Genomic DNA, 27,287 nt, shown 5'->3' with positions numbered 1-27,287 from the left:
TTGGTCCATCTGGCTGGAAATTAGGTAGAAATACACGACCAGATGTTGTACGTGAGCCAGGCATTCCTAAGTCAGCTATTTAGCAAGCAGCAAACGCTACCTCGTGCTGGCAGGAGGCACGTTTAAGCGTTCACGTACACGCCGAGGGGCTCCCTGAGCCTTCCCCGAGCCCTCTGACCACCCTGCCCTGGTGGGAGGCAGAGCACGTTACATCCCAGTGCCAACCCCAAGTCCCAGGAGCTCGGCCACTGCCCCGGGACCAAGCCCCAGGAAAACAAGGAGTAAAGGGCCTCGTTTAAGCAGCAGCACCCCGCAGAATGGGGGCTTCTCGACCTGGAGCTGCGGACGTCAAGCAGTCACTAATTCAGAAGTAGATGCTGGAGGCAGCATCTTTGCTGTTTTCCTCTCCACAATCCTCAGCAATATGCTCTGAGACAAGAGCGTTCCCTAACTGCTTCCCTTCTAAGCGGGCAAGCACTAAACGACACTCCAACAGCGAGAAATTAAGCAAACACTCACACACGGCTCACAACAAGGAATATCACTAAATGCGAGCGCTCAAGCGACGCGCTCGGTTTGCTTCTCCTGCCATCTGAAAGGCTTTCTGCAGCTCCATCGCTGCCTGATGGCTTCTGTGCCTCTTCCAAGGAACATACGTTACTGAGCAAATACTGCCTGGAAATTTCAGCGCCGAACCTACACAAATATGCGCACACGCGCGCAAATGTGTGGGTCCTATTATAGATGCCTGCATGCATATTCGCCATCAGAGAGATCCGAGCATCACACGCATACACAGAGCAAACTCGAAAACCTTCTTGCAGGCATCTTGTGAATACCAAAAAAAAAAACGTGGAGAGAAACAGGCAGCTCTACTGCAATCCCCAACGGGCCATCTGTTAGCGGAAACGTCAATCTGCCATGTTTACATAGGTTTTGATGACTCCGGGAACAGCCTGCTCGGCTCTGGCTGAAATTGGCTGCAACGAAGAACAAACTTGTTTTGCACCACTTTGCAACTTTCAACAAACAGAAAAAACCCCTCAGCCACACAACATGGCCTATCTCCCACATGTTGTTGGAGCACGTTACGGTGCGGGGGAATCCCTCTCGGGGCTGAGTCTCCGAGGTTGGGTAGCTGCAGTTAACTCCGGGTCTGCTTTCACCGTAGACCCAAAGGTCTTGTGTGCCTGAAAGCTTCTGTTTCTTTCAGGCAATATCTTCTGGTGTAATAAATGATACCATTTGTTTCTACACAAGGGCAACAGCGAATGGCTGAAGACGACAAGGAAATTTTCTCTTTTTTTTTCTTTTTTTTTCTTACAACAGAAGAATAAGAGTGAGGCGTGTCACTCTAACACCAATTTAGAGGGAAGAATCCCTTTTTCAGTCCACTGCAAACACAAGAATGGAAACTAATAAAAACATCTTCCAATCAGAGGTGTTTCCGCTACAGCTAAATCCTTATCAAAGCAAACAAGCCTCTTCATTTTAGCCTTTTCATAGAAACTCCAACTGATAAAAACGTGCCCAGACCATGCTGCCTTCCAGTGACAAGTAGAGATTTCATGCACGTATATGAGCTGAGGATGACCACGTAGGAAATGCTGATCCTGAAACCTTCCCTATTTTATGGGGACAGTTATTTAAGCTAGCTTGAAGTCCTGCACAGAAGAAAGCTGGGGACATTTCAGACGTGCCCAGCTTTTAAGGGTGGCACAGTGGAGAGAAGGGACTCGTCGCTGAATGGTACCAGTCTGCAGGAGAGGGAAAGCCCCGTGCCATACAGACCAACAGGCCAAATCCCTGCCCACAGTGATGTAACACAAAGCTCTCCCCGGTCAGAAAAAGGAGAATCTCTGCTGGCTGTCAATGGGAGCACTGCTCTCATCGAGGTCTCTCCAGAAAACATCGGGACTTTCCTTCCACGCAGAAGAATTTCTACACGCAAATGAAAAACAACCTGGGGAGATCCAAGTTCCCCGATGTGTTACAGCTTTTGCCCTCTGAGTTACGGGGATGCTTCACGGGAAACGCGGTCCCCGTGGGAAGGAGGCTCCCTGGGACAGAGCTGGGATGCAAGCAAGCAAGGTTCCAGCACAACAGCAAACGTTTCTAGGCCGAAATGCTTGGGTTTGGCTTCCCTCAATGAAAAGCTCAAGTCTTCCATGGAAAGCAGATGCTTTTTAACGCTCTCCCCCACCCCCCAAATTGCTTGGCCGCAAAGCAGCAGTGACGGAGACGTCTGGAGCAGAGCCATTTCAGCATCCTCGGTCCATCTGTCAGGGGAAACGGAGCTGCGGCACCACAGCCCGCGCATTACAGCATCACTCGTAGCGCGGGCTGCTGAGGGTGGCAGTCTGGGGGTCATTGGGAAAGGGAAGACATGAAAAAAAGGAAAAAAAATCACTTGTCAGTGCTCGTACAGACCCTGGTGTGTGACCACCGGGGAACGCACAGAGAGGAAGGCAAAGGGGCTGCTCAGCAGCCAAGCAGAGGGGTCCCGTGAGGGCCCCTGGGGGTGTTCAGCAGCACAAGGGCCACCCCACCTCTGCGTGGTGCCACCCAGACACGATTTTGTCCCTTCCTCCTGAAGCCACGCTGCTGGGAACCCGCCCGGTCCCACACTGTGATGGGAGATCAGGAGAGAGGGGCTACTGCTACTGGCCCTTCTTTGTGCCGCACATCTCCTAACAACACGGAGCCTCAGGCTGCCACAAGGACAAAACCGATGAAGAATAATCCCCGAAATGCTACGTAACGAGCCGGCACACGAAAAGCCTGCAAGCGCCGGAGCAGCCATCGCTGCTGCTAACAGCAGTGCTACCAGCCAGCACAGAACAGGTCTCAGGAGAGCATCGCGGGGCGGAGAGCCCAGCAGGTATTTGGAGAAGTCACACAGGCTTGTAGCTGCCAGCTCCTTGGCACCACAGCCACAGGAACCTGCCCAGCAGCAGCATCGGACCGCGAGTCTCTCAGCCAACGTCCTGAGCCCTGTGCTGACACGGTATGTTGCTAAATAAAAGGGATCCCTGAGACTTTTCTCACTCCTTTTCTTTGTTGACTAGGAGTGCAAGTGCTGGTACCTGAACCAGAGCACCCTGGGGAGCTTCCCCTTGCCAGGATGGACCAAGGATTTTTTTCCAAAAGGATTTTCTTTCCTCTTGCCATCGCTTTTCACAGAACCAACCACAGAGAGCAGGAGAGAAGAAATGAGAAGACGACAAAGGCAGTCGGCCTGGGTCTTTTCACACCCAGATATACCCACCAGGGTATGAGGCGGGTGAGATGGAGCTCGGGCTGGCTCAGGTGGCACTTCCCAGCGGGAAGGGGGCAGTGGGGTCTCCTGTGCGGGCGCACATCTCCCTCCAGTGCCCGCTCCCAGCAACAGCAGCCTGTTGCTCCCAGCCACCACTCCAGCTCTGTCACCTGCAAGGTCATCCTCACCTCACCGGGCTCCTCGGGTGACAACGCTGCTCTCCGGGTGGCTGCTCCACGGCGATCCCTGCTTCCCTGTCCACATCCATCAAAAACCAAGCCGTTTGTTCTGCTAGCAAAACCACTTGGCACACTTAACTCTCACTTGCCTTTCCCCATCCAGTTCAGGAGGCAGAGAAACCACTGCCAGAACCTCCCCCTCCCACCGGAGGGCACTGCCCTCTCCAGCCCCCGCTCTGCAGGCACAGAAGTCACCCTGCAGATCTCTGCAGACAGCATTCCTGCTTCGGAAGAGAGATCTGGATACGCTGCCCCTAGAAAGGCCTCCAAAGGAGGGGACTTTCCTCCGCTTGACCTGTTCTCGGGGTAAGTCGCCATCACTGAAAACATTTGTTCCTTGTTTGACAGAAAGAGCTGTAGGAAATTCCTCACACTCTTTCTTCGGCTTGGGTCCAGAAAGGCAGCTCCACTCCGCTGAAATCCACGGATGCGGCTTGGCTGCGAACCATCTCCTTCAGCTGAGCGCTGATCCGACACGGCACTCAGGGACAGCCAAGAGCATGGCTGCAGCGCACAGGGCTATCTGTTAAGGGCAGCTGAAGGCGTTTTATTTCCAAAAGGCCACAGCTGCCTCGCTGCTAGCAGCAAGCACAGGTTAGCCACACATCCTGAGCTCACCTGCCCTCCCGCGACACACAAGCGTGTTGTTGGTGCAAATCCCCTGCGTTTACAAGGCATTTGTCTTACTGAACCTCCTAATTACTTTACATGCTCTCCCTGGGTTACAAAGAGAGACATAAACAGATTAACTAAATTAGGCCAATTAAAGGTTCCCTAATGGAATGAAATGTTTCAGACAAGCTTGAGAGAGGAAATGGGCAGGGAGGAGTGAAAGACAACGCAACGTCAGGCAAGCTGGGAAAGATTTCTTTTCTTCTGGGGCTAAGGGTCCACTACCCCTGGCAGGTGAAACAGGGCGGCAGATGGCACGGTGATCCCAAACTTGGATCTGACAGCCTGCAGCCAAGACTACCAGCACTCTGCAGAGCCAGACAGAATCAGACCCCGACTTCCCAGCAGGATCACCCCAAAAGAAGGCTCCTGCCTGGGGTAGGAGTCCAGTCACCACGTGCACAGGTCATTACCTTCCTCTTCCCATGAACGATGTCCTCAGGGAGGCTCGTGTGGATGAGGCTGTGCACTTCTGTCAGTTCTGTGATGTCTCCCAGGGGCACGGGTGCATCCTCCGGCAGCGGGGACATGAGGGACTCCAGTTCGTGCGCGTCTGAGGTGGCACTAGGAGCTGCCACCCCTTGCCTGCCCCGGTGGTAGTAAGCGTGGTTGCCGGCTGCCTGGGAATCCAGGCCTGGCAGGGCCTCCCTGAGGGAAAACAAGCAAGAGTTGACATTTCTGATCATCTTCACATTCCTCTGTCCCAAACTGCCGCGAGACTGCCAAGGTTATCTAGCCCAGGCCACTCAGCCTGTCCCTGTAGAAGCAACTAGACCCAAGCCTGACACTCGTGAGGAAGCTGCTTGTTCCGAGGCCTGGGATCTCTCGCCAGCTCAAAGCTCTCCTCAGGCACTAAGCTGGTTTCCTATCGCAGTCTCTCCAAATGCTTGTGGCTGGATCCAGACCCCTGGAATAGCAGGGGGCTTTGGGCTGAGTCCAATCCTACTTACACCAAGCTGTTAGCCACAGGGAGGTCGCTGTCTTTCATCACCTTCCCAAGTGAAAGTTTTACCAAACATCCTTAGAGCTGTCCAGCAACAGAAGGGAAATACTGCCCAAACACACATTTGCAAACGGCAAATAGTGTTGTTTTTTTCCCTTTTTCTTGCCTTTCCAACCCCCCCACTGGAAAAGAAAAAAAAAAAAGTATGTTCTTTTTAGCTGGCTAGCACTCCCGTGACTCAATCTCTACATTACCTGACGTCATGCACAATGCATCCCAAACCGCCCAGCTGAACACAGGGAAGAAGGTCACAGCACATTTTGCCTCCTTCCACAGCAGCCCCCTCTCCCCCCTGCAAGGCGAGGTGGCACCTACCTCTGCTTGCTGTTGCGAAAGCTGGCGCACATGCAGAAGAGTATGCAGAGCAGCCCCAGGCAGACTCCCACAATGATTCCCGTGACAGAGTGGATGTCCAGAACATCTAGTAGGGGAAGGACAGGTGCGTTATTTCAGCTGTTAACAGGAAGAAGGCACAAAGTGTCCTGAGTTCAGAGAAACATTTCATTAAAACTAATGGGTGGTGCCTCTATATACAAAAAGGAAACAAATATGGCTTGGCAGTGACAATTTAGAGCACCTTAAAGCAAGCTGGCATCCGTGTATATTCATTAATTTCATGCTACACAGGCCTAACAAAGGCAGCGAGATGCAGGTGGCACGTGCCTTTCCAGAGGGGCCAAGATGGCAGATGAGAGACTGAGTTCTGCTGTGGGATGGGTTCTGGGGCTGCTTGGGGCCTATGGAGCTGCACATCTGAGGACCCTGCTGTGATCCTCTGCACTCTCCTACCCGCAGTCACATCTCACATTCTGCACATCTCACATTCTACACAATTCGTTAGCAAACAGAGAAATGCCACTGCTGATGAACTGTGGTTTTCAGCAATGCAACTCGTTTCCTGCCCCGGGACAAAGGGGAAATTCGTACCAGACAATTTCTCCCGCAGCGTGTGCACATCCTTAACGTTTGAATAGGGACCAGACCCCACCACTGTCTTTGCTCCCATCTTGAAGAAGTATCTGGTATCACTTTCCAGTCCGTGCACTTCAGTGCTGAAGATATTTCCTGATCAAAAGCAAGCCAAGAGAGGTTAAAAATGTGTAATTTCAAGTGCATTCACAGGGCTGCAGCAAAGCAGCAGCAGCGGAAGTCTGCTGGACCGCCAGAAGTGAGGCATTTTGTGCCATGAGCTCTAAGAGGTAATTCAGACACCTCCTAGGTATTAATGAATGTGCTGCTTACAGAGCTGATGACACAGACTGCATACAGTGATGCTGGCATACATCCTCCCAGGAGTGACCAGGCAGTGGCCTGTATCTGCTGGATGTCTTCTGGATGGCAATGGCTGGTTCAGCCCTGGATGTGTATGTGATTTCATGTCTCTCGGCAGTCACACCCCTGGACTCTTTTTATATGACCAGAAGCAAGGATCAGCATATGCCTCAAGAAGCTGGCAGCTTCAATTTGTTTGTAGTCAAAAATCAGCAGGAGTAACCAGCCCGGGCTCTGTAGGCTGACACACAAACCCCGGGGAGAAGGCAGGAGCAACCAAATAGCTGGTGGGGTATTTAGTTAAGCTTAGAGGAGACTGAAGAGAGGTGTTTGCCTGGACCTCAGGAAGGCTCACCTTCTCGTGTCAGCAAGGTCCACATGTCGTCAGGCTGCGTGTTGTTGGCGTTGTACAGGATGAGGTACTCCACGATGATGCCATTGGGCTCGGCAGGAGGGCACCAGTGCACCTGCACGGCGTAGGGGTTGAGTGGGTGCAGCCGCAGGTCAGACGGAGGAGTCGAGGGACCTGGCAGATACGAGTAAAGAACCACTGTGAGCAGCAGAAACAAGGAGGAGAGCACCCAACCTGCAGGGCACGACGACCGCTCCGTGCCTTCCATGAATCACTGGCACACATAAAATGACGTGTGACCCAGGTGACTGGACATCTTGTCTAAACAAGCTGTCAGGAGTGCAGAGGGAAGGAGGCTACTTAGCCCCCAACAGGGCAGGACATGTTGCACTCCTTCAGTGGGCTCGGGACCCTGAGCATCTCTCAGCTTCTTATGTACACAGTGACATCAGAGCTTGGAATCTCTCAGGGATTTGATGGAGATTCACAGAAGTCCAGGAAAGATCAAGGTTCAATTCCCATAAATACTCACGGTCGGGAAGGGTGAACCGCTCCACCACGCTGCCAAAGGGCCCATCGATACCAACACCATTGGACTGCACAGCAAACTCATACCTGGTGTAGGGCTTCAGCCCACTGATGAGGATGTCTTCATCCGAGCTGCCAAAAGAGGAGGCATTCACAAGGTCATTAACATGCGATGGAACCCATGGTTACCCTGGTACCTTCCCAGGAGCACCGTAAGAGGTTATCCTAACTCTTACAGTATTTGATTTTTCACCTAAAGCTTCATCTTCTGTGGTCATGTGAATGCAAGAGCATTCAGCTCCCAGATACAGAGAAAAGCAGGTTCCCAGCCTTTGGGACCCCTTTTTATGTACTTGCAGAGCAAAGCCTAGTTACAGGCTGAAAACCTGCATGGAAATCTAGATTTAAAATATATCCCCAAATCAAAACTCCTTAAACTCTATCCATTTTTAAACCAAACTTGAGAGGACCATCTCACAAATCACGGATGCTTTGAGTCTGGCCAGAATTACGCCTGGCTTTGTCATCAACAGGGAAATAAAATAAGCACGTAAGGTCCATAAAATGCAGAAAAGATGCAGAGACTAGTCTGTAAATTGCCTCCAGGTATTTAAGTCATGGACAAACTCCCACCGTGGAAATCCCAGTGCCACATTTCACCATCTCTGAATTCATCTGTGACCAAGGCAGACAATCCCAGCGTTTGAAACACCTACGATTTTGAGGACATCCCTGCAGATTCCTCCTCCCTTGTGTTTATTCCTGACACAAGCAATATATGGCAGATGAACCCTCAGCATCCCTCTTTACCTTGTGTAGTACGTAACAAGAGAGGCGTTTTTCAGGCCCCAAGGGCTGAAGCGCACGGTGTAGTTGACAATCTTGACCGTGGTGAAGTCAGGTTTCTTCCACCTGAGCCATATGGACGTTGAGCTGTTGGACTCTGCATAGACTTGGACTGGAGGCAGCGGAGGACCCTTCTGCACTGGGGGATCTACGGTGGTGCAAGACAAAGCGAAAGATGTGGAGATGCAATGACAGTGAGGCAAGGGACAGCCACCACAGACAGAAATCGGGGAATAAAACAGGCTGTGAAGCTTGCACAAAGATGCTGTCCTCCAGTGTAACCACGGATGTCCTGCTTAACCCGTCTGTGCACGAAGCTGTCCATGCTTTTGCTCATTTGTGGGGAAAAATCCTAATGAGGACCTCCACACCACGCTGGTGGCATACTGCTGGGGCACACAGGAGGCCAGTTTCAAAGTTACCCGCTCAACAGGCCCACAGCAGGGTGAGGAGGAGCACAGGCTCTTCACCACCCTACAACAGACTGACAGGGCTGGGATCAGAGCCCCAGTCCTCAGAGCTTTCGATTTCTAACACTGAGAAACCTGGCATGCTGATCACCCACATTCCTGAGTGTGTGTAACGTAAGAGACGAAACCCAGGTTACCTGGCATTTCCAAAACCATCCCAGAGCCACTCATGGGGCCAGAGAGCACTGAGAAAGGGGATAATTTGCTCCTTTCTCTCCTTCCCAAGATAACTCCTCCAAAACAACTGCAATGACTGTCAAAGGGAGCTCCTTTATGTTGGGACCTTCCCCATTTTGGTCATGTCCCTCCTGAAGTCCTTCTTCTGTACCTGTACCTTTCCTTTGAAGCCACGTGCCAAACAGAAGAGACAGACAACGAACAGGGCATTCCTCACCTACTGCTGCTGCAGGTGCCTTTTCGGTTTTGCCCTTCCAAACAGCCGCATAACCGTCTTCGTGCTTATTGAACGCCACCAGCTTCACCTCGTAGAGCTTCCCAGGAGCTGGAAAAATCAAGCAGGGTTTGACTGGGCTTATTTTTCTTACCAGTCCCCCTCCACTCAGACATGTTTTCTTATAGCTGACTAGCTTTTCCCACCACCCAAGAAAGCAGCTCTAACAGACTTGTATTTGCTAAAATACATCAGGACACACACACCCCCTTCCTCTTACAGGGTTTTCACATTCAAATATTGTCTCACAACTGGAGCATTTATTGTCACAGCTACTCCCTAGCTCTCCTCTCCCTTTCTACAGAAATTGTTACTAACAAATGGACTTTCCACAGCCCCTGAGGGGGTTAAGCAATGTCCCGACCTGTAGCACATCGTCTCAGGATCTCCTGATCCTTCTCCCCTTCAAACTACTAACGAAACCCCCATGGAAGTGAATGAACTGTGTTGTTTATTCTTGGGGTGAGGAGATCCTTCCCTCTCCTCAAAATGCACCCCATTTCTAAAGCCTTTCCTGATTTATTCACTGCCGTAAGGCTCTTCCTTCCAGCACGTCCCTGACCTCCCTGTTGTTTAAGTCACTGGGAGCTTTGTTGTATGGGGACTATTTTGCCTCCACAGCAGAGTTCCTACATCTGCAGTTAGGAAAGCAACAGTGCAAACAAAACCCATGCCAGAAACCTAAGGATCCTCTTTACACAGCCTTCCCATCGGACAGGCACACACTCCATGGGGAACATCATGCTCTGATCCCAAAATAAGCTGCAGGACAGGGCGCCGTGTCACCAAACAGCACTGGCCTGGTCCAGAACCCACTTCTGCCTTTCCTCCTGCCTTTCGTTAGCTGAAACGTTCCTTTGCCATGCTAAGAAACATCCGAGGGGTTTTTCACGAAGATGTTTAATTGACAAAACAGCTCGGGACATCCAAAGTTCTCAAATAAGCCACTCGCCAGCTTCTCCCTTCAGCAGCCAGCCCACTTGGAAGCTCAGCAAGAGCAGTCCAGACTGTCTTTAGCTGCCTTGACTGCAGCATGTTAATGAAGTTTGTTGATTTGGGCCGTGCCTGTTCATTCCCTGCCCCGACAGATCACCGCTCCCTTTGCCAGGCAACGTAAGCAGAACAAAACCCTTCTTATGGATGCCAATTTTATTATTACTGCGCTGATTACGCTCCCAGAGGCTAATGGTACCAATTACCAAAGGCTCTCGCTGCTCCACAACACGTTCACGCTCAGAATATAAAAACAGTTCAGCCACATTTTTGTCCCTGAAAGAATCTCGAAAGCAAGCAGAGTTTTATCTGCCTCCAAAGCAGTCTGATCTGCATCTCCACGCTCTCCAGCCACAGGAAAATGTTTCGAATCCACACGAGGGGGAAGAGGCCAAAAGGCACTCAACTTCCAAGCAGCTGGGGCCACAGGCTTGGTGAAACAAAGAACCCCCAGCCCATCTCTCAGCAGCACGCACGCCCCAGCCTCCTGCTTGAGCTTTTGGCTGGGCTCATCGTGAATGATGGGATCCAAAACGATGGGGAAGAGCTCACAGATGTGATACAGCTGTGGGCAGCTCCTGTTGGGGCATGAAGTGACGGGAAGGACAAGGCCTCCATCTCCATCCTTGGGTAGGAACAGCACGGCAGCCACTCAGACCTGAAGCCAGAGCAGCTCTGCTACACGACCAAGCAAGTCGTATTCTGAAAACAGGGGTATTTTGGGTTTCTCAGAGGTTTGGCTTCAATTTTTATACACAGGCCCAGATGTTCAAACTCTTAGAACAAGCAGACATAAAGCTCTATCAAGCTGTCAAGAAGCTAGTAGGCAGCATGAAAACAGATGTATTTCACTACATTCCATCATACATTAAATATAAGCAGAATAATCTAGTCCAGATCATTTCAAATCACTAATCTGGATGACTGCGTAATATATCCAATATGCTAAATACGTTGTTTCGTTCAGTTTTTCAAGGTGTTCATGTAGGCCAGATGCCGTATGTTCCCCTAAGTGGGAAATCACCCTGATCTCCGGGGAGTCACTTCCAGAGGAATGCGCTCTTCCTCCATGGGAACGTGGAAGACAGGATCAGATCCTCACTGTTTGTTTTTCCTGTCGATTACGGCCCTGGTAGTTACACACCATTACAGAGACTGACTGCTAGAACGGAGATAGGAATCGATGAGAATTTCTCAGGGATAAGCCATCCTGGTGATTCAGGACAGCTTCCTTTGGATTTCATGGGATCGTTAAACTTCTGTGTTTCTTCTGTACCTTTGAACAGCTGCCCACCTCTCTGGCAGGATTTCAGCACATAACTCAGCGCATAAGCCTGCACGTAAGAGCAGATGCAAAGAGTGACCTTAGTGATATCACTCCAAGGAGACACGGTTCGTTCCAGAGGTTAGCAAGAGTACAGGAGAAAATATCTTCTCTCGCTTCAGACAGCTCAAATAGAGAGAGCTGGGACATAACCAAAGGCAAAATCAAGAAACCAAACATTGAGTAAGGCAAAGGATGAGGAGGAGGAAGCCTGCAGGACAGAGAAGAGGTGGTGGACAAAGCTGGCACTATTTTAGTAGCAAGACCAGCTACGACATGGGAAACTAAGGCAGGAAACGTGGGCAGGGCTCTTTGCTGGTGCAAGAGTTGCACTGTTGCTGTGAATGAAGAACTACTGTGCTCAAGAAGCACTGTCCACGACTGCTTTCTGCCCATCCATCCACCTCTGCCTGAGACATGTCTCAAAAGGAGCTGTCTCGTCAGAAAGCATTTCCCCTCTTGTCCTGCTGTGCTCCCGGAAAAAAAAAAAAAAAAAGGGAAATCAGGAAATCTAAATCAAGCTACACAGGAGTTTTACCCCTCAGGCTAACCCTAAATCAAGACAGGAGAAGGGGCAGTGTGTCCAGAGAAGTGGAGCCAAGGAGCGCTGAGTGACTGCACCACAGCAGTACCTAGTGTCTGTGCTGTGTTTGTTTGCAGTAACGCAGCATGCAACTGTGTCTGAGCTACAGCCTTGCATTCCCAGTGCCTAATTCTGGGATTTCCTGACACCTCATCTCTTCAAGCTTGACTCAGTTTGTGGTTTCAGCCATGACACTTCAATGGCCCATCTCCTCTGGGCCAGCCTGGGCAAACCTCCCCCTGCCACTGGATAGCACCATCACCACGTGCAGCGCCCTTGCTACCTGCACGACCCCTAAAGCAGATGGAAGTACTTGCACTGGGCAGCTCCCTGCCATAAACCTAAACTCTTTTAAACCCCAGCCGCTCCTCCTCCTCGTTTTATGTCCAAACTCCTGCCTTTCACAGCACAGCCAGATTCCCGACCCCGTTACTGTACACGTGCAGGAGCACGTCATTCGGCAGCGCAAGGGGAAGAAAAGAGAACGGCCATGGCTGGAAGAAACCAGAGCCTCTTCCTGATACGATAGCTGATACACAACAGCCAAATCATAAGGAAGCTATTAGGTCTTGACGGATGCCCAAATTTAAGGAAGTAATTACAGAAGAACAAGCAGCCTTCTCAGCACCGCCATGCCAGAGCATTTGGAACCAATTCAGCCTGCTCCCGAGCCCCTCCGCTAACTGATTTGCCAGCGGTTAGAGCAGCGCGTGATGATGTTCACATGTGGTTTCCTCAATGCAATAATTACAGACCTAAACTCTTCAGAGAAACTCCTAACTGTTAACACCCTCTCAGTGGCGGGATGGCTGCAGCATGCCTGGAGTACTGGAAACCTGCTCAGTGATGACACGAGCTGTCCGTCCAGGTGCCGCAGGCTGACCTTACACTGTGCACAATATACATGTCAGACGTGTAAGATGAACCAGCAGGAGAAACAGTCGCCCCTCAGTCTCCGCAGTGGGCACGGATGAAGCATGAAGTGGGGGATGGAAGAACTCTAAGAAGCAGAACCCTGTTATCAGGATGCATCTGCCATGGCTCTTTTCTCTCTCTCCATCCTGTATTGATTGGCAAATCAATTCATTAGTATGATGAGATGTTAAAAACCTAACCCCTTATGGGAAAAAATAAACGTAGTAAGCCAGGCAGGTAACTCTGACTGCAATGCAGACTTGTTCTCCAGCCACGGACACTCACTCTTCTATCTCTTTTCCCTCAGGGGAGGTGGAGGAGAACGCTGACCCCAAATTAGTATGCTGTGAATTAACCTATACCTGCATTTTAACATAAAGATATTTCAAATAGCATGCAATCGTGGAGCTTCTTAGAAACATACAGACAAGGAGAGATCATTGCCCTGACTGGTGATTTTAATCTAAGCACTCTCATATTGACATAATATAGAACAATAATTGACGCATATCCCCTCATTAGTATATATTAAGTATATTAGTAGCCCTTGGTTAAAAATCCAATCCCTGCTACACTGCCTTCATCAATTTCTGTCTTTCAAACTCTGCTTAGAACAAGTCACAAAAGCCCCAGGCCAGAAATTATTTTGGGTGCTCTTAAAACAATAAAAAACCAATCAGGCAGAGTGCTCAGCTCCTGCAGTTGTGGACTTCTACACCTGCAGGCGAGCAGATAACACTGAGCTACCTGGAAGTATCCTGGGACTGCTGTAAAGTGTGAGAGTCAGACCTGGTTTCTGCACCCACTGCTAAGACGACCAGCTCACCTAGTCGAGTCAGTTCATACTGCTTCACTTTCTTCTTCAGCTTTATGGGCCCTACGTCCCAGCTCTCATCTTCAGCAGCATCCAGGGGACTTTCGTCGCTGGCCTCCTCTTGGCTCACCTCGCGGTAGTACAGCTTGTAGCCTGATATCTGGGCATGGTTGGCTGGGGGTTGCCACGTTATCAGGAGAGACTCCATCTTCGCTCGGACTTTTAATTCCGTTGGGGCAAAAGGAACTAGAAGAGAAGAGAAAAGTGTTCAGTCACTTATCTCTCTTATTTCCCCGCTCTACTGAATCCTTCCTGACGTTGGCAGTGAGCAAGGGGTGTGAGGAGAGGCCATCCTGCCAGAACGGCATCTCCACTGTCTAACAGAACAGTGTGGTTGAACTCTCCCATGAGTTTACTAACTGCACAATGCAGGAAAAAGCACTGTCACAATGCTGTATGGGAGTTTCTCAGTTTATTCGGAGTTACCACTGTCTTTAACAACTGCTGGAGGCTGGTTTGGCTCAGCTCTGTTTGGCAGAATTGTCTACCCACTCCCAAATCTGTTGTTTTTTTGTTTGTTTCTTGCTTTTTAAAGAATTTTCACATCTGCATATGGAGGGAGGAAAGAACCACTACGCAGGCAAGCAGCAAGAGACAGAGGCTGCTGAACAGGAAGCTAAAGGTTGGTACCCTGGTCCAACCAAAGCCAATAGTTAGAATTCCCTAATGAATGCAAACATCTCTGGTTATGCCGCAAGCTCCCCATCTGAGAAATAACATCCTGCAGCCCCCGCTCCCAATCCCAGGCACCATCCAGCTCCTACCGTGCGTTTGGTTGTCCCTGTCAGGAGTGCGGTGCTGGGTCCACTCAGACGGGGCCCCATAGCCCATGCTGGTGCTGGCCGCGATGCGTACTTTGTACACTTTGTTGGGATGCAGCGAGTAGAGAGTGATCTGTGTTTCGTTTCCACCCACCTCGATGGAGGTAACCTGATCTGCTGGAACCAAGGGGACACCAATGAAAAAGGGGTTTTCCCACCCAAAGTGCAGCCACAAAGCCCAGCAACACCCACATGGCCTCTTGCCACCAGGAAAAAACAGAACTAGAGATTGGGCAGAGCTGATATCCTGACTGACAACCCCCTTCATCACATTCAGAACCACAGGATGCCTTCAGCACCGCTGAGCCTGCCTGGAGGGAGCCGTCAGAACCCTTTGCTGCTGCTGACACGACGGCAGAACAGGAGCACAGCCGATGGTAAGTTCCAGTGGTTCCCATTGCTGTATTTAAATCCGCACCTTAATTTGAACCAGAACTGTCCAGCAGCCCTGCTTTCTGCAATACTCACACCTTCACCAACGCCAGATTGAGTTTTTATCACTCCCTCGTCAGCCCACCCAAGTTCACAGTGGAGATAACAGGAAATTTAAACCGAGAACGATCTGGGATTTTCACTGTAACAACTAATTGGTCTTGCAGGAGATTCATATGGCCTGTTTGGTGAACGCAGAGGTCTTGCTTTTCAGCTTCACCTGGTGTAAACTCAACTGAGAGTACTGCCCTGCCATGTAACAATGTCTGGTTGAGTGTGAACCCTGGACTGTAAATGTTTCCAAGGTTTTACGACACCACAGAGCCACGTGCAGGCTCAAGGCAAAAAAAAAAAAAAAAAAAAGAAAAAAAACACAACAAGAGCCAGGAGTCACACTGCAGACTACTAATCCAGATCAAACACATGGGAACATGTCCAACACTTCATCACATTCCCCATCCTTCTCTTAGTAAGAAGCATGACCCCGGGAAGTGAGAAGCTGCAGAGCTTTGATGGTTTTAAGAGCAAATACCCAGAAGGATTTGCAAAGCAAGCACACATGGAATCAGAACAACTGCATTCAGCATGTGGAAATGTTACCATCCCTGCTGAAGGCTTCGTATAGTGTCTGACATTATAAACAAAACCAGAAAAAACTCAGTAAGAGGGCAGCGCAGCCTAGCCAGAAAACTTACATAAGGATCACTGATTAGACTCCATTTTAAAGGCATCCAATGCATTTACCCTTGTCCTGAAGCAGCATAAAGCTCTCCTCCCAAAACACACAGTGCAGAGGGCACCACAGGGTTGGTGATGCAAGCCTTCCTGGGGCAGCATGATCGCATGAGCCATTCCCCTGGGGACACAGGCTCCTCCACAATCACGGGAAAAGGCACCTGGGAGTAGCGGGAGGTAGCACAGCAGCAGCACTGCTGCGACCACCAACTGCAGAGTCCAGCTAGGGGAGGGAGGCTCTCAGCAAAAAAGGGTCCCTCCGCTGGGGGACCTTGCACCTCTTCCCCTCAGCGTGACGCATTGTTAGTGCTGCAGGAGCAGAAGACACAACCCCTTTCCAAATGTCCTCTCTCTCACCTTCCTTGAGGGTGCAGTAGTCAATCTTGTACTTGGTTATCTTGCCGTTACTCAGCTCCGGAGGAGGAGGCAGCCACGTCACACGGATGTCTCCAGGAGTCATGCTTGACAGGGACAGCTGAGGGGCAGCACTAGGAACTGGCCAGAAGACACAACGCAAAGTCAGTAAAGACTGTGTCCTCTACAAACTGGGCAGGTCAGCAGAATGGTTAATCGGCCTGCGCTGTAGTGTGGAGCATGAAGAAGACACTAAAAGAAACGCCTCACCGATTTAGGCTTCAGCCCAGGAATCCCCATCCCCTTGAGAATCAGAGCTCTGTGCTGCACGCAGCTTTCACGCTTTCGGCTGAGCTCTTCAGGCTTTTGACACACACACGGGACCACGCAGTTCACTACGTCAGGAGCATTAAAAGCACATAATGCACCCTGCAGCATAGCAGGGGTGTGCCTGAGGTCTGCCAAAACCATCGTTTCTTGCCTCTGTCATGCAGTCTGTTGTGAGCTGTGCATGCAGTCCCCTGTTGGGCAGCTGTCCCTCTGGCACTCTGCCTTTACTGCTCAAAAAATGCTACGTGGTGCTAATATTAACAAAAACTACTGACTCTTAAGGGATCCAGCCTCAAGACTGCTCCCACCCCCTACAGATTGCAATAGATGTTTTTCCTCTGAGCTGAAATCATGTCTGGCCCAGAGACAAAGTTTGGAGCAACACTACATTAGGCAGATGAAAGTCCAGAGGAATTGACTGCAATTTGTGCAGGATTCTCAAGGGCCCCAGTATCAGTGAGGGAATTTTCATGCTCTCCATCATCCAAACTGATGATCAGACCAGGATGGGTTTGTTGTTTTTTGTTGTTGTTGGATTTGTTGTTTTGTTGTTTTTAAAAGGGCTTATAGCAACAAACTGTAGGAGCAGTAGATTGAGGTTCCTAGGAGTTCATACTATTCTCCAGAATATTCAACGCCCACCATGAAACTGGACAAGAATATTTGCTATACCCATCTAATTCAACGCACCGTCCTCCAGGGTCTGAACAATTATGGAAGAGGACGTCCGGCTGGCTCCGAGCTGGGAATACGCGACCACGTAGAAGACATAGTTGGTGTTGGGTTCTAGGTCCTTGACTTGCAGTTCAGTGGTATCGTTATTGACAGCAAACTGGTACTCCACATTATCTGTTCCTAGAGCCAAGGAAACACTGATCAGCAGGTCAGTGAACTGCCAAGACATTCCCTGAAAAAAATGACTTAAATCACAAGACCCGTAGCGTAAAACCACCTTCAAACTCACTAAGCCCTGTCCAATTTTTCAAGTGTCTGTACAAAACCCATCTCTTATGTGAACTCACTGGGCAAAAACATCCAATGCTTAAGTGTTAACATCTCCACTTTGACTCAAGCTCCTTGATCCATGCTAAAGCAGCTGAAATTACCATCCCAAATTTCAGAGGAGCTGAGGAAGCAGTTCAGCAGGAGTACTGGCCTGTTGGCTGTTCAGGCAGACAGGCCCCAAGCAACCCAAGTGCCTCACTCCAGATTCCGGCTGTCGGTATTTAGTAACCACCTCTGTACACGGTATAGCTGTTCAGTATCTCCATTAATAATCACACGCTTTGCATATAAAATCGTGTTGGAAGAAGAATAAAGAATGGAAATAAGTTTCCAGAAGTGTCTACTAGAAAAGGAAGAAAACACAACTTAGGAGATAACTCGGGTTGTTTCCAAACCATCTGGATGCACTAAAGCTATCCCGACCCTGTTGGAACAGAAACAAGAGTACGAGAGTGGATCTCTAAAGAGGTGTTGCAAACACCAGACTACAGCAGCTTGAACTATCCAAACTAACACACCCAGTTCTTTGCCTTGAGCACAGTTCTGCTGAGAGCATGCTAAGAACAACCCAGGGGAACTCCTGCAACTATAAAAAGCCCAGTACTAAGTGCCCTGGTGTTTTTGGAAGGGTCTTCTCTGCCCAGCACCAGGGACACAGATTTTCCCCCTTATCATCACATCCCCACGGCCGCTGCCGTGCTGTGCAGGCAGGTAACACCTACCCACAGCCCGCTGGTAATGCAACGAGAAGCCAATGATCTGCTCGCTGTTGTACTCTGGCCGCTCCCAGGACACTAAGACTGTGGTGCTGGAGAGAGACACGGCTGAGACCTTCTTGGGAGCGCTGGGCAAGCCCTCCCGCACAATCACGGAGAGCTTGGCAGTGGCACAGGCCATGCCCAGGCTGTTCTCAGCCACGCACTGGTAGTAGCCGGCATCCTCCAGCCCGATCTGGTTGATGACGAGGCTGCCACTGCTCTGGACCTTCACCCGCCCGTTGGAGAGGATGGCCTCGCCGTTCTTCAGCCAGTGAATGGTGGGGGCTGGCTCACCCTCCGCCTTGCAGACAAACCGAGCCGTGCTGGCTCGGGTGCGTGAGATGGTTTCAGGAGCCTGGGAGATGCTGGGCGTAGCTGGGAGGAGAGAGGACAAATTAACGCAGGAAGAAGGAGGGAAAGAGAGCAGAGCAAATCCCTTCTCCTCCCCCCTCGCTGCTATGTTTTATTCAGTAGCAGCTTTGCTTACAAGATAGGATTTGCCAGGCAGACTCTAGAGGCTTAATTTAGACTCTGTCCAAAAGGAAAAATAAATTCCGTATCAATCATGTGCTGCGTTCCCTGATCCTAGGCTGTTCTCCCTACTGGCTTCCACAATGCTGAAAGTTAATTGCTGATACAGATTTCCACGGGGGGACCCAGGAGAACAAAAGCAAGGCATAAAACGCTTCAGCAAACACAAGGAACTAAACCCCAAATTAAAGAGGTGACACTCCCACCAAGAGCTTTCCCAACCCAGGGCCTCCTGGCTCTAGCCCGACTCCTTTCTTCCCCAGCACGGTTCACAAACACGACCTCTTGGGGAGCTCCTGCATATCAGACCAGGTAATCCACAGCTACACGGCCAGCATTTCCTCACTTTACCTGGAGCATTTATCCTGCTCTCTACTCACCAAGGACGCGGAGCTCAGCTGCGGCTGTAACGAATTGCCTGGTCTGGGGTTTGTTAGCACGGCAGACGTACACTCCAGAGTGATGGGGCTGGCTGGAAGGAATGAGGAGGTTTGTCCGACCCAGCACGATCACATCTGTGGAAACGGGCTTTCCATCTGCAGGAAGAAACGTGCACAAATGTGGGAGGGAGCCTCAAGCTGCCCGTTAGGAGGGCTCGCACACGACGTGTCTGCCTAGATCCAGGATCGCAGCTGGGGAGCAGAGAGACCCTCAAATCCCAAACCACGGCCCAGCAGAGGATTTCAGCCCGGACATTCCTCGGTGCTCGACAGGCGTAGGCCAGCCCGAGAGAACACTGACCCAAGGTTTTGTTTAGCAATAATCAAAAAAGACCTGTTTTGGATCAAAACGGTCTCTAATGCCTAGGGCGTGCCTGGAATGAGACCCTCTAGGAATAGCACATTTAAGGGAAAGCTATGCTAACATCTTATTTGGCAAAATAAGGATCTGGATCTGCCTGCTGACCCCATGCACAATGCACGTCTCCTCCCTTCGTGTGTTAATGCAAATGTCAGTGAGAGCACTGCATGGCTAATGGCTTGGGGGTTCTTCCCTCTTCTGGGTCCTGGAAGTGAACCCAAATTGGAACCTCCATGGCTTCATTGGGAAGCTTCCACATTTACCAGCACTGCTGAGTAAGGGAGGAGATGGTCTTCTGCATCTTCAAACAGCCCTAAGCTCTTCAACGTGTTACAGACGAAGACAGTCGGCTGGCTGCTGGGCACTGCTTCCTCCCAGCATTGCTCTGATGGGAGAAACGTGGGGACCATTGTATGGGTACCTGAATGAGTGAGGGGACAAAGGCAAGAGCTGGGGACAGGGTATGGACAAAGCCAGTGTGGCCAAGGAAAGGCACAGCTGGGCAGTCAGGAACCCCCTGGCAGCACTTATCAGGCTAATAGAGCCAGCCAGCTTGGGCAGTACCCGCACAACACCAGGCCTCGTCCCTCTCCAGCTGCTGATGAACGCAACAAAACCTGCAGCACTTCCCTGCCTTCACCTCCAACAAATTCATCTGACTCTGCACCTCAAGACAGGAGCGAGCTCTCTGCCTCCACTCAGAGCAGCTGCACCTCCTCAGCACCATCAGCGGGAAGCACGGCTGCCATCAGATTCTCTGCCCCCTCCATTTATTTCAGGGGCTTTCTGCTGGCCTCACAGTTCAGTGGCTGTGCGCTCAAAGGAGCAGAAAGGCTGTGCACCCCACTTGCACAGGAGCGGCTTGAAAACCTGCCTCCAGATGGTAGCAATTAGCTGACACCACCAGGGCTGGCAAGAGCCAAGCTGGCAACCTGGAGGTACAATCCTCTGAGTTACCTACGTGCCAGTAATCCAGCCTGCTCCTTAACGTTGTCCTGCAGAAGAACATGCTTGTATAATAACACAGAATTACTATTATAGTCAACACATCCTTTTCCACTTGAAGAGTCCACGCTGGAAAGCAGAGGGGACCGAGCAACGACTTTAAAATAAAGCGCGCAAGGAACTCTTTCACCAGCCAATTCACCAGGGAACCAATTCACCATCCTTTCACCAGGGAACTCTTTCCCCTTCCTCTCCCGCCATCTGACACAATTTCATAGTGATAATTTAACTCTGATAACATCTATTATACTCTGGGCTTTCAGTATAGCAATGAGTAAGTAATCTAGCATGGGAAAGCTGTGTATTTCTAATTGTGAAGTGCAGAGGATAAAACAGAAACATTGCTGCCACAATATTTAATCCTTGCTGATCTGATTTCCAAAGTTGTGTCCCTTGAGATTTTTTTTTTTGCTCCTTTTTTGAAGGGAAGAGGAAATATTTGTATACACTAAAATCACTGCCTGTGGACAAGTCTGGGCTGAAGACCAACTGCAATAAATGGTTACAGAGGGAAGGAGTCTTAAATTGTGATCCAGATTTATGAAAATGACTGAGAGCCTTTTCTGGGAGGGAATCGATTCCTGAGCTGAGAACAGGTTCAGTCAGAGCCTCTGAAACATCTGATGGATGTGACACTCGCTGAAGTGACACTAGCATCCTACTCGTGACTGAGGCTATCAGTGCTGGGTAACGTATGCCAGTCTGGTTTATTTGTACACCTCGAACAAGATCTAAGCATCTTCTTGATCCTTTCATTATTCTGGGGAGAGGGGGGGGGAAAAAAAAGCCAACGGTTTGAACACAGGAAAATTTTTGAACAAAAAACACCCAGCAACACTCCCAGCTCACAGCCATTTCAATAATTAACAGATCTTATCCTGTTTTATAATCCTTCAAGATAATACATTTTTTTCCCCCAGTGCAATGGCAGATTCCGCAGAATCCCCGCTAACCTCAGAGTCACTGGAGGAGTGGCAGAGACCTGACCCCATCTGGTGACCTTTACCGCTCAAGCTCCTATAATGAGTATGACTAATTTAGATCAAAAGGCATCCAGGCACCGGAACTCCGCATATTTCACAGGTCAAACAGATATAAAGTGAATTGTGTGCTTTGTAGCCTGCTAGATTTAATCAGCATTTCCAGTTTAGCAAGGGCACACTATCCTGTGACACCACCTGCGTCATTAGGCACTGATGTAAAAAGCACCTTTCTTGTCCCCCATATTTTTCTGCCTTTTAACAGATTTTGAAAATAAAGAGTCCCCAGGTTCCTCTTGATGACAAAAGCTTAATTCTGTCCCACACACTCACCCTGTCGTATCCAGGAGACGAAGGGGGTGGGATCGGCGGCTGCCATGCACTCCATCACCACGCTTTCCCCCGCCACCACCGTGGTGTTCTCTGGAGCAGCAATGATGGTGACATCTCCTCCTGCTGGCTGGGAACCTAAGGCCGAAGATAAAAAGAGAAGTCTGTTCCTCCAAACTGAGAAGCTCCCAGGAAAGCAGAGAACACCAAACCATCCCAGCCATGCTTCCCCAGGTTGTCTCACATGCGTTAACAGCTCGTGCCTAGTTGGAAGAGAAAAGCAGGTCTTGAGTTTGTGTTTTGATGAAAAAATAACAAAGAAGTGCACTGAAGATTTATTCTGATCACACCAGCACTAACAAAAATTAGTGTCAGGATTTTCACATAGAATATAAGCAGAGTTTCAGCCCAGCATCTTCATCAACGGTTGCTAAATGGATGCTTGTTAATTAGATGGAACAAGACACCTCTATCCTCATGTGGAGCAACTGCTCAGGACACAACCCAGCCTTCGCCAAGGCAAAGTAATGGCGCAGAAAGAATCTAACAACTCGGCTAAAGAAATTCTGATATCCAGACGTGTATTGTAAATTGCAACAAAGAGAGGTCGAGCCTCTGTGTCCAGCCCTTCACCCCTGAGCACAAAGGCTAACTAAATCAGTCACCGCGCATCTGGAGGGGGGTGTGCTATTTAGCTTACATGTGCATAGATGAATGGCCAGCACGTAAATCAAGTAACGTCTACACGAAGACCTACAGGCTGCATTGCACAATTTCTTGAGAACGGGATGGGGATTTTTTGCTTGAAATGAACCTTCTGCGTCTACCCACTGCTGAGCAGAGGTTAAGGGAAGGTGAAGGAAATGCCTTTGCAGTGGCCAGATTTCTGTTGTCAGATTAAAACAACCGGGGCACGCTTGAGAAGACCAGACTGTTCATGACCTTCGACAGCAGCAGTGCTGTTTTTCCAGCTTTCCCCGAAACGTCTAACTCTGAGGGACACTTCTGTTGTTGTCCTCAGGAAGGGAGAAGTAACTACAGAGGAGTCACGTAGCGTAAGTAACTCCTAGGCCTGCTCCAGGTGCTCCCAAGGCCTAGCTGCAAGCCTCACACAAATAAAAGCAGGACCTTTCTGTACAGCCCACAGTGAAACTCCCAGACTCAAGATGCTGCAGGGTTCCCACCAAAGAGGTTCAGAGAAGCTCATGAAGGACACATTTACCAGGACTGTTAAATTGAAGGCCTCGCTGGAGGCCCCGGCCCAGGATGTCCCTACATCTCTGACCATCAGACGCTGAGGGAGATGTCCAAGGAAAGCGCCACGTCCTCCAGACCCAGCTTCTAATGTACCTTTCCCTTGAGTGTGCTGTGGTCACTTTTGGAGATAAGGCCCTCTGTGGCAGCCAGGCAGCATTTGTTTGTACTGACTGGCCGGTGAACACCATCGGCAAACGGAGAGAGTGGGAGCCTGTGCTTGTCCAGCAGATGGAAGCAGAGACCGAGGAGCGCCCACGGTCCCCCACCTGGGGCAATGGCTGGACACAAAAAGCGACCCCAGCCCTGTGCAAACACCAGGAAAAATAGCAAAAATAGCTGCCGCAGGGCACAAAGGGAAGCCGGGCCAAGCACCCTCTGTCCAGCGGAAGGAGTAGGCCGCTTGCAGGGCCTGGTGCACACGGGCACGTAAACATCTCTTTTTGTGCTTCCAGCACGGTGTGAGCTGGCCAGGGCTTTGCCACATTCAGTTACAGAAGGGGGACAAGACGAAACCACAGACCAAGGATTCAGAGGCCCCCTCGCCAAACAGATCGACGTCCTGGCCACTCCTGACTGCAGCACCGAGCTGAGCCGGAGAGCAACTGAGAGAAAAGAGGCTGAATGCAGAAACAGGCACGAGAGCTTCCACGAGAGGCACGTAAGCTGAAGGCTCTCAGAAATGCAAGGCTTTCCAGAACAGCAGCTTTCATTTAACTCCAGTTCAGCAAAGCACTAAAATCCACAAGTAATCGTTAGTCCTGCAGAACAAGCGAGACACGGCTGGGCGAGCGCGGCTCGGTGCGGTCTCTTAAATTAGCAGCGCGCCTCTGCCCTTGCTCTTCCCCATACAGCAGACGAATGAGAACAAGGGGAAGGAGCTTTTGAGCCAGGATTTTGGGCAGGGCATGGCTGTCTGTCCACCTACCCCTTGGGCAGGACCTGGCTGCAACACTTCTGTGTGCACAATGCTATCTTTTTCTGCATGGTGCTAGGGAAAAAATGCCTAGAATGACAAAATAGCACCAGCCAGATGGCAACACATCCCTTGCCAGACTTCCAAGCAGCTTTCTCTACCGTTTTTAGAGGATGAGAGCGAGCTCCCAGACCCTTTGCACCCCTCTGTGTCAGCCAGGCGGGCAGCCCCCAGGTGTGCCTGGCACAAGCATGGAAGAGGCTGCAGGAATTTCACGCGAACACACCTTTCCTACACCCGGCATCACATCACTCAGTCCCCCAACAGCCACGTAGGGCTGTCGGTCACTGGGAGAGGGAGCTGACGAGCTGCCCAAAGCCTCCCTCACTCTGAAAAGGTCCCAAGCGCCACTAGCCGCGGGCAAGCCACCAGTAAGAGCCCCAGGGCTCACAACTGGCTGCTCCTCAGCTCCATGCTCTGGAAGGTAAAAAGAGGGCTGATACTGGGGCTTCCTGGCAGCCAAACCCAAGGCGCACAGCAAGTCTCAGTGGCTCTGACAACTAAGAGGGGCGACAGCCACAGGGATCTGCAGCTCAAGCATCCCTTTCTGCTCCCCTCGTCCAAAACTCCGGTCTCAGCCTTGAAAAACTATAGAGAAAAACATATTAACTCAGATGACAGGTCTGTTTGTCACTGATTGTTACTGAAATTGTATTAAAAAATTAAACAGTTCTGCTTTTTTTCCCAGTACATTCCTTGGTGTGTGCATGGCTGAATGCCCTGCGTACCTCTTGCACCCACGAGCAGTTCTCTTCAGCTCCATATTTCACTGTGGGGCTGCAGAACAAGCCTACAAGTCAAGCTCCTCTTTGGAGGAGCACGTTTTTCCCTTGCTTTCTCAACAGGCCAGTCAGATAGGACGGAGCTCAGGTTAACCGCTACAAACTGGCTTTGGTTTGGTTTGAAGAGTTCCCAAGAACAGACTCGGCTAACCAGGAAAACCTCCGCTCAGTGCAGTCTGACAAACATCAGAGCAAAACCAACTCTAGTTTTTGCCTCCGCTGCCACTGAAATAATTTCAGGTCAAGAGGGAATGTTGTTAGAACCAAAGGAAAAAAGAGCTGCAGTTTCCAAGACATCTTTCACTGCCTGAACAAAATAGGTCACCGAACACATCTGCACCATGCCGTCCAGTCTGGAGCACTAAAAGCTTTCCACAGTGCTGCTATTTTAAACTTGGGTTTTGAGATTCCTCTCCCCCACAACCCCCTCTTTGTTTTGCCTCTCCAAGGAGCAAAGCTGCCCCAGGCAAAAGCTTTGCCCAGCCCAAGGCATGACCCATGAATTCAGATAAAAACTCCGTCACCGTCACCGCTGCCTTTGCGGAGTTTTTGCCCTTCTGAATCAGTTGGACCAATTTTACTCTCTTTTACCAAAAACTGTCTGTAGGGTGCAAAACGCTGCTCTGGGATGGCTCTGAAGGGGGTACTGAGACTGAGGGAAATCTCCTGGTCACTGGAACAATTTCAAATGAAGGCTCTGCTCGTCTGCACAGATAGACTGCAAGGCTGCAGGCCCAGCACAAGAGACAAGATGATGATACTGATGATATCAAGAAATATTTCAAAAACATTCTCCCAGTTTTTACTGTTTATGAGTGGCTCACTCCAGTCGATTTCTCAATGTTTATGCATTTTACTCCCCTCCTACCACGAGTCAGGAAAGTCAGGCCAAATGGGGTCCAGGGCCAGGTGGAGACAGGCCCCGAGGAAACGCCACAAATCACTCACTCATCAGCAGAGGTAGTATAAAAATCAGAGAGAGGTAGCAAGGGGAGCACAGGGAACAGACAGCAATCGTGAGTATGCCCAGCACATCTCTGCCCACGAGCTGCCTAACCTGTAAGAAAATCTTGTACAGGTTCAGAGAGGAGGGAAACCGCACAGGGATGTGAAGGGAGGCACCGCAGGGAGCTGCTCGGGACGAAGCGCAAAATGTTTATTTGAAGTTTTAGCTTGAATTATAACATACATGAGTGACTTCAAACTCCGCGAGTTTACAACTTGGGCCTGCCTCTAACACATCCATAATTCATCAGCTACCCTCTCCCCCCCAGCTCCTGCTAGCTCGGAGTATCAGCTAAGAATTCAGGCAGTGCAACAGGAGGAAAAGGGGTTTTGTTCAGCCCATTTGTGACAGTCGTTTGCAGTGACAAGAGGATGACTTCTTGGACGGGAACTAACACCTCTCTCTTGATTCCATAAACACCCTGCCTCGGCAGAAATGCTGGAGGTTAAACATGACTTGCATGGCGACACGCTCAGCTCTCAGCTGTCGGCAGCTCAAGATTTGGAGATATCCAACAATCAAGCAACAATCTTCTGTTCTGAGAACTTTCTCACCCTCTCCAGAGGAGGAGCATGAAACCTTATTCATCCCTGCGAGTCTCCTCCGGGAATAGATTCTAGCACCGAGCAGCTGTTCATTAGAGAAAGTCAATGCTGTCACTGCTGTTATTCTGCAGACAATAAAGGAGCAAATTACCCATTGCAAAGCACACACCTTCAAAAATGCAGGCGCTGTGTTTGCTGAGCTCGTCCTACTCCCACTCCCTAGCTCCCTTCCCTTCTCTCACACAACTCACAGACCTCCTGGATCGCGCAGGGAGACAGCTGACAGCAACCACAGAAGAGAAAAAACATCCTCCGCACCTGCCTTTGTCCTCTGTTTACACCGTCCTGGAGATTTATCGATGATTCATTTCTACTTCTACTCGGAACAGGATATTCTAGCAGGCAAAATGTCAAGGCAGGATGCTCGCCTAACTGGATCCTAAGATGCTGGCACATCTGCTTTGGGGCAATATAAACAATGTCAGGTCTCAAAACCGAGCACACTTAGCAGCAAGCATTTCTTCTTTTGTGGCTGTCCTCATCTGAGCACAGTGATGCACAGCTTGAAAACAAGAAAGTGAAGCAGCCAAAGGATCAGCCCCAGTGGTTTCCAGAAGTGACTTGAGATGTTAGACACCCAAAAATTCTGGCCTCCCCAAAGTGTCACAAGTCAAATGTTACCTCTTTTCCCCAAAAGCAGCTCTCACAACCATGCACCCTTTCCAAAAATTGCTGTTAGCTTCTCTCTTAACTCCCTCCTGCCCTTTTGCTACGCCAGTCCCTGTGGCTATCTGAATCCAAGTTGTTTTCCTTCATCGCTGAAGCCAGGGAGGGGTAACCTTTGCTTACAAGCTTACAGGC

General features: G+C 50.1%; 1 protein-coding gene across 6 annotated transcripts in view; it reads right to left on the bottom strand.

The window, feature by feature from the left end:
• The window catches only part of IGDCC4 (immunoglobulin superfamily DCC subclass member 4), an 89,425-nt gene that overhangs the window by 7,942 nt on the left and 54,196 nt on the right, over positions 1-27,287 (bottom strand). For 5 of the 6 annotated variants that reach the window (XM_048076260.2, XM_048076262.2, XM_048076263.2 and 2 more), the window contains 14 exons: positions 21,867-22,001; positions 19,128-19,283; positions 18,181-18,591; positions 17,144-17,308; positions 16,127-16,264; positions 14,546-14,719; positions 13,734-13,967; positions 9,036-9,143; positions 8,136-8,319; positions 7,330-7,457; positions 6,801-6,971; positions 6,101-6,238; positions 5,489-5,594; positions 4,584-4,818 (listed from right to left, as the gene is read on the bottom strand). In XM_048076260.2, coding sequence (XP_047932217.2) covers positions 4,584-4,818; positions 5,489-5,594; positions 6,101-6,238; positions 6,801-6,971; positions 7,330-7,457; positions 8,136-8,319; positions 9,036-9,143; positions 13,734-13,967; positions 14,546-14,719; positions 16,127-16,264; positions 17,144-17,308; positions 18,181-18,591; positions 19,128-19,283; positions 21,867-22,001 — 2,483 coding nt within the window. The remainder of the gene's footprint in view (positions 1-4,583; positions 4,819-5,488; positions 5,595-6,100; positions 6,239-6,800; positions 6,972-7,329; positions 7,458-8,135; positions 8,320-9,035; positions 9,144-13,733; positions 13,968-14,545; positions 14,720-16,126; positions 16,265-17,143; positions 17,309-18,180; positions 18,592-19,127; positions 19,284-21,866; positions 22,002-27,287) is intronic. The other variant, XM_048076261.2, reaches the window with a different exon arrangement.

Source organism: Anser cygnoides, chromosome 11 (assembly GCF_040182565.1).
Source record: "Anser cygnoides isolate HZ-2024a breed goose chromosome 11, Taihu_goose_T2T_genome, whole genome shotgun sequence".
Lineage (NCBI taxonomy): Eukaryota > Metazoa > Chordata > Aves > Anseriformes > Anatidae > Anser > Anser cygnoides.
This window is presented reverse-complemented; position numbering and strand designations above follow the sequence as displayed.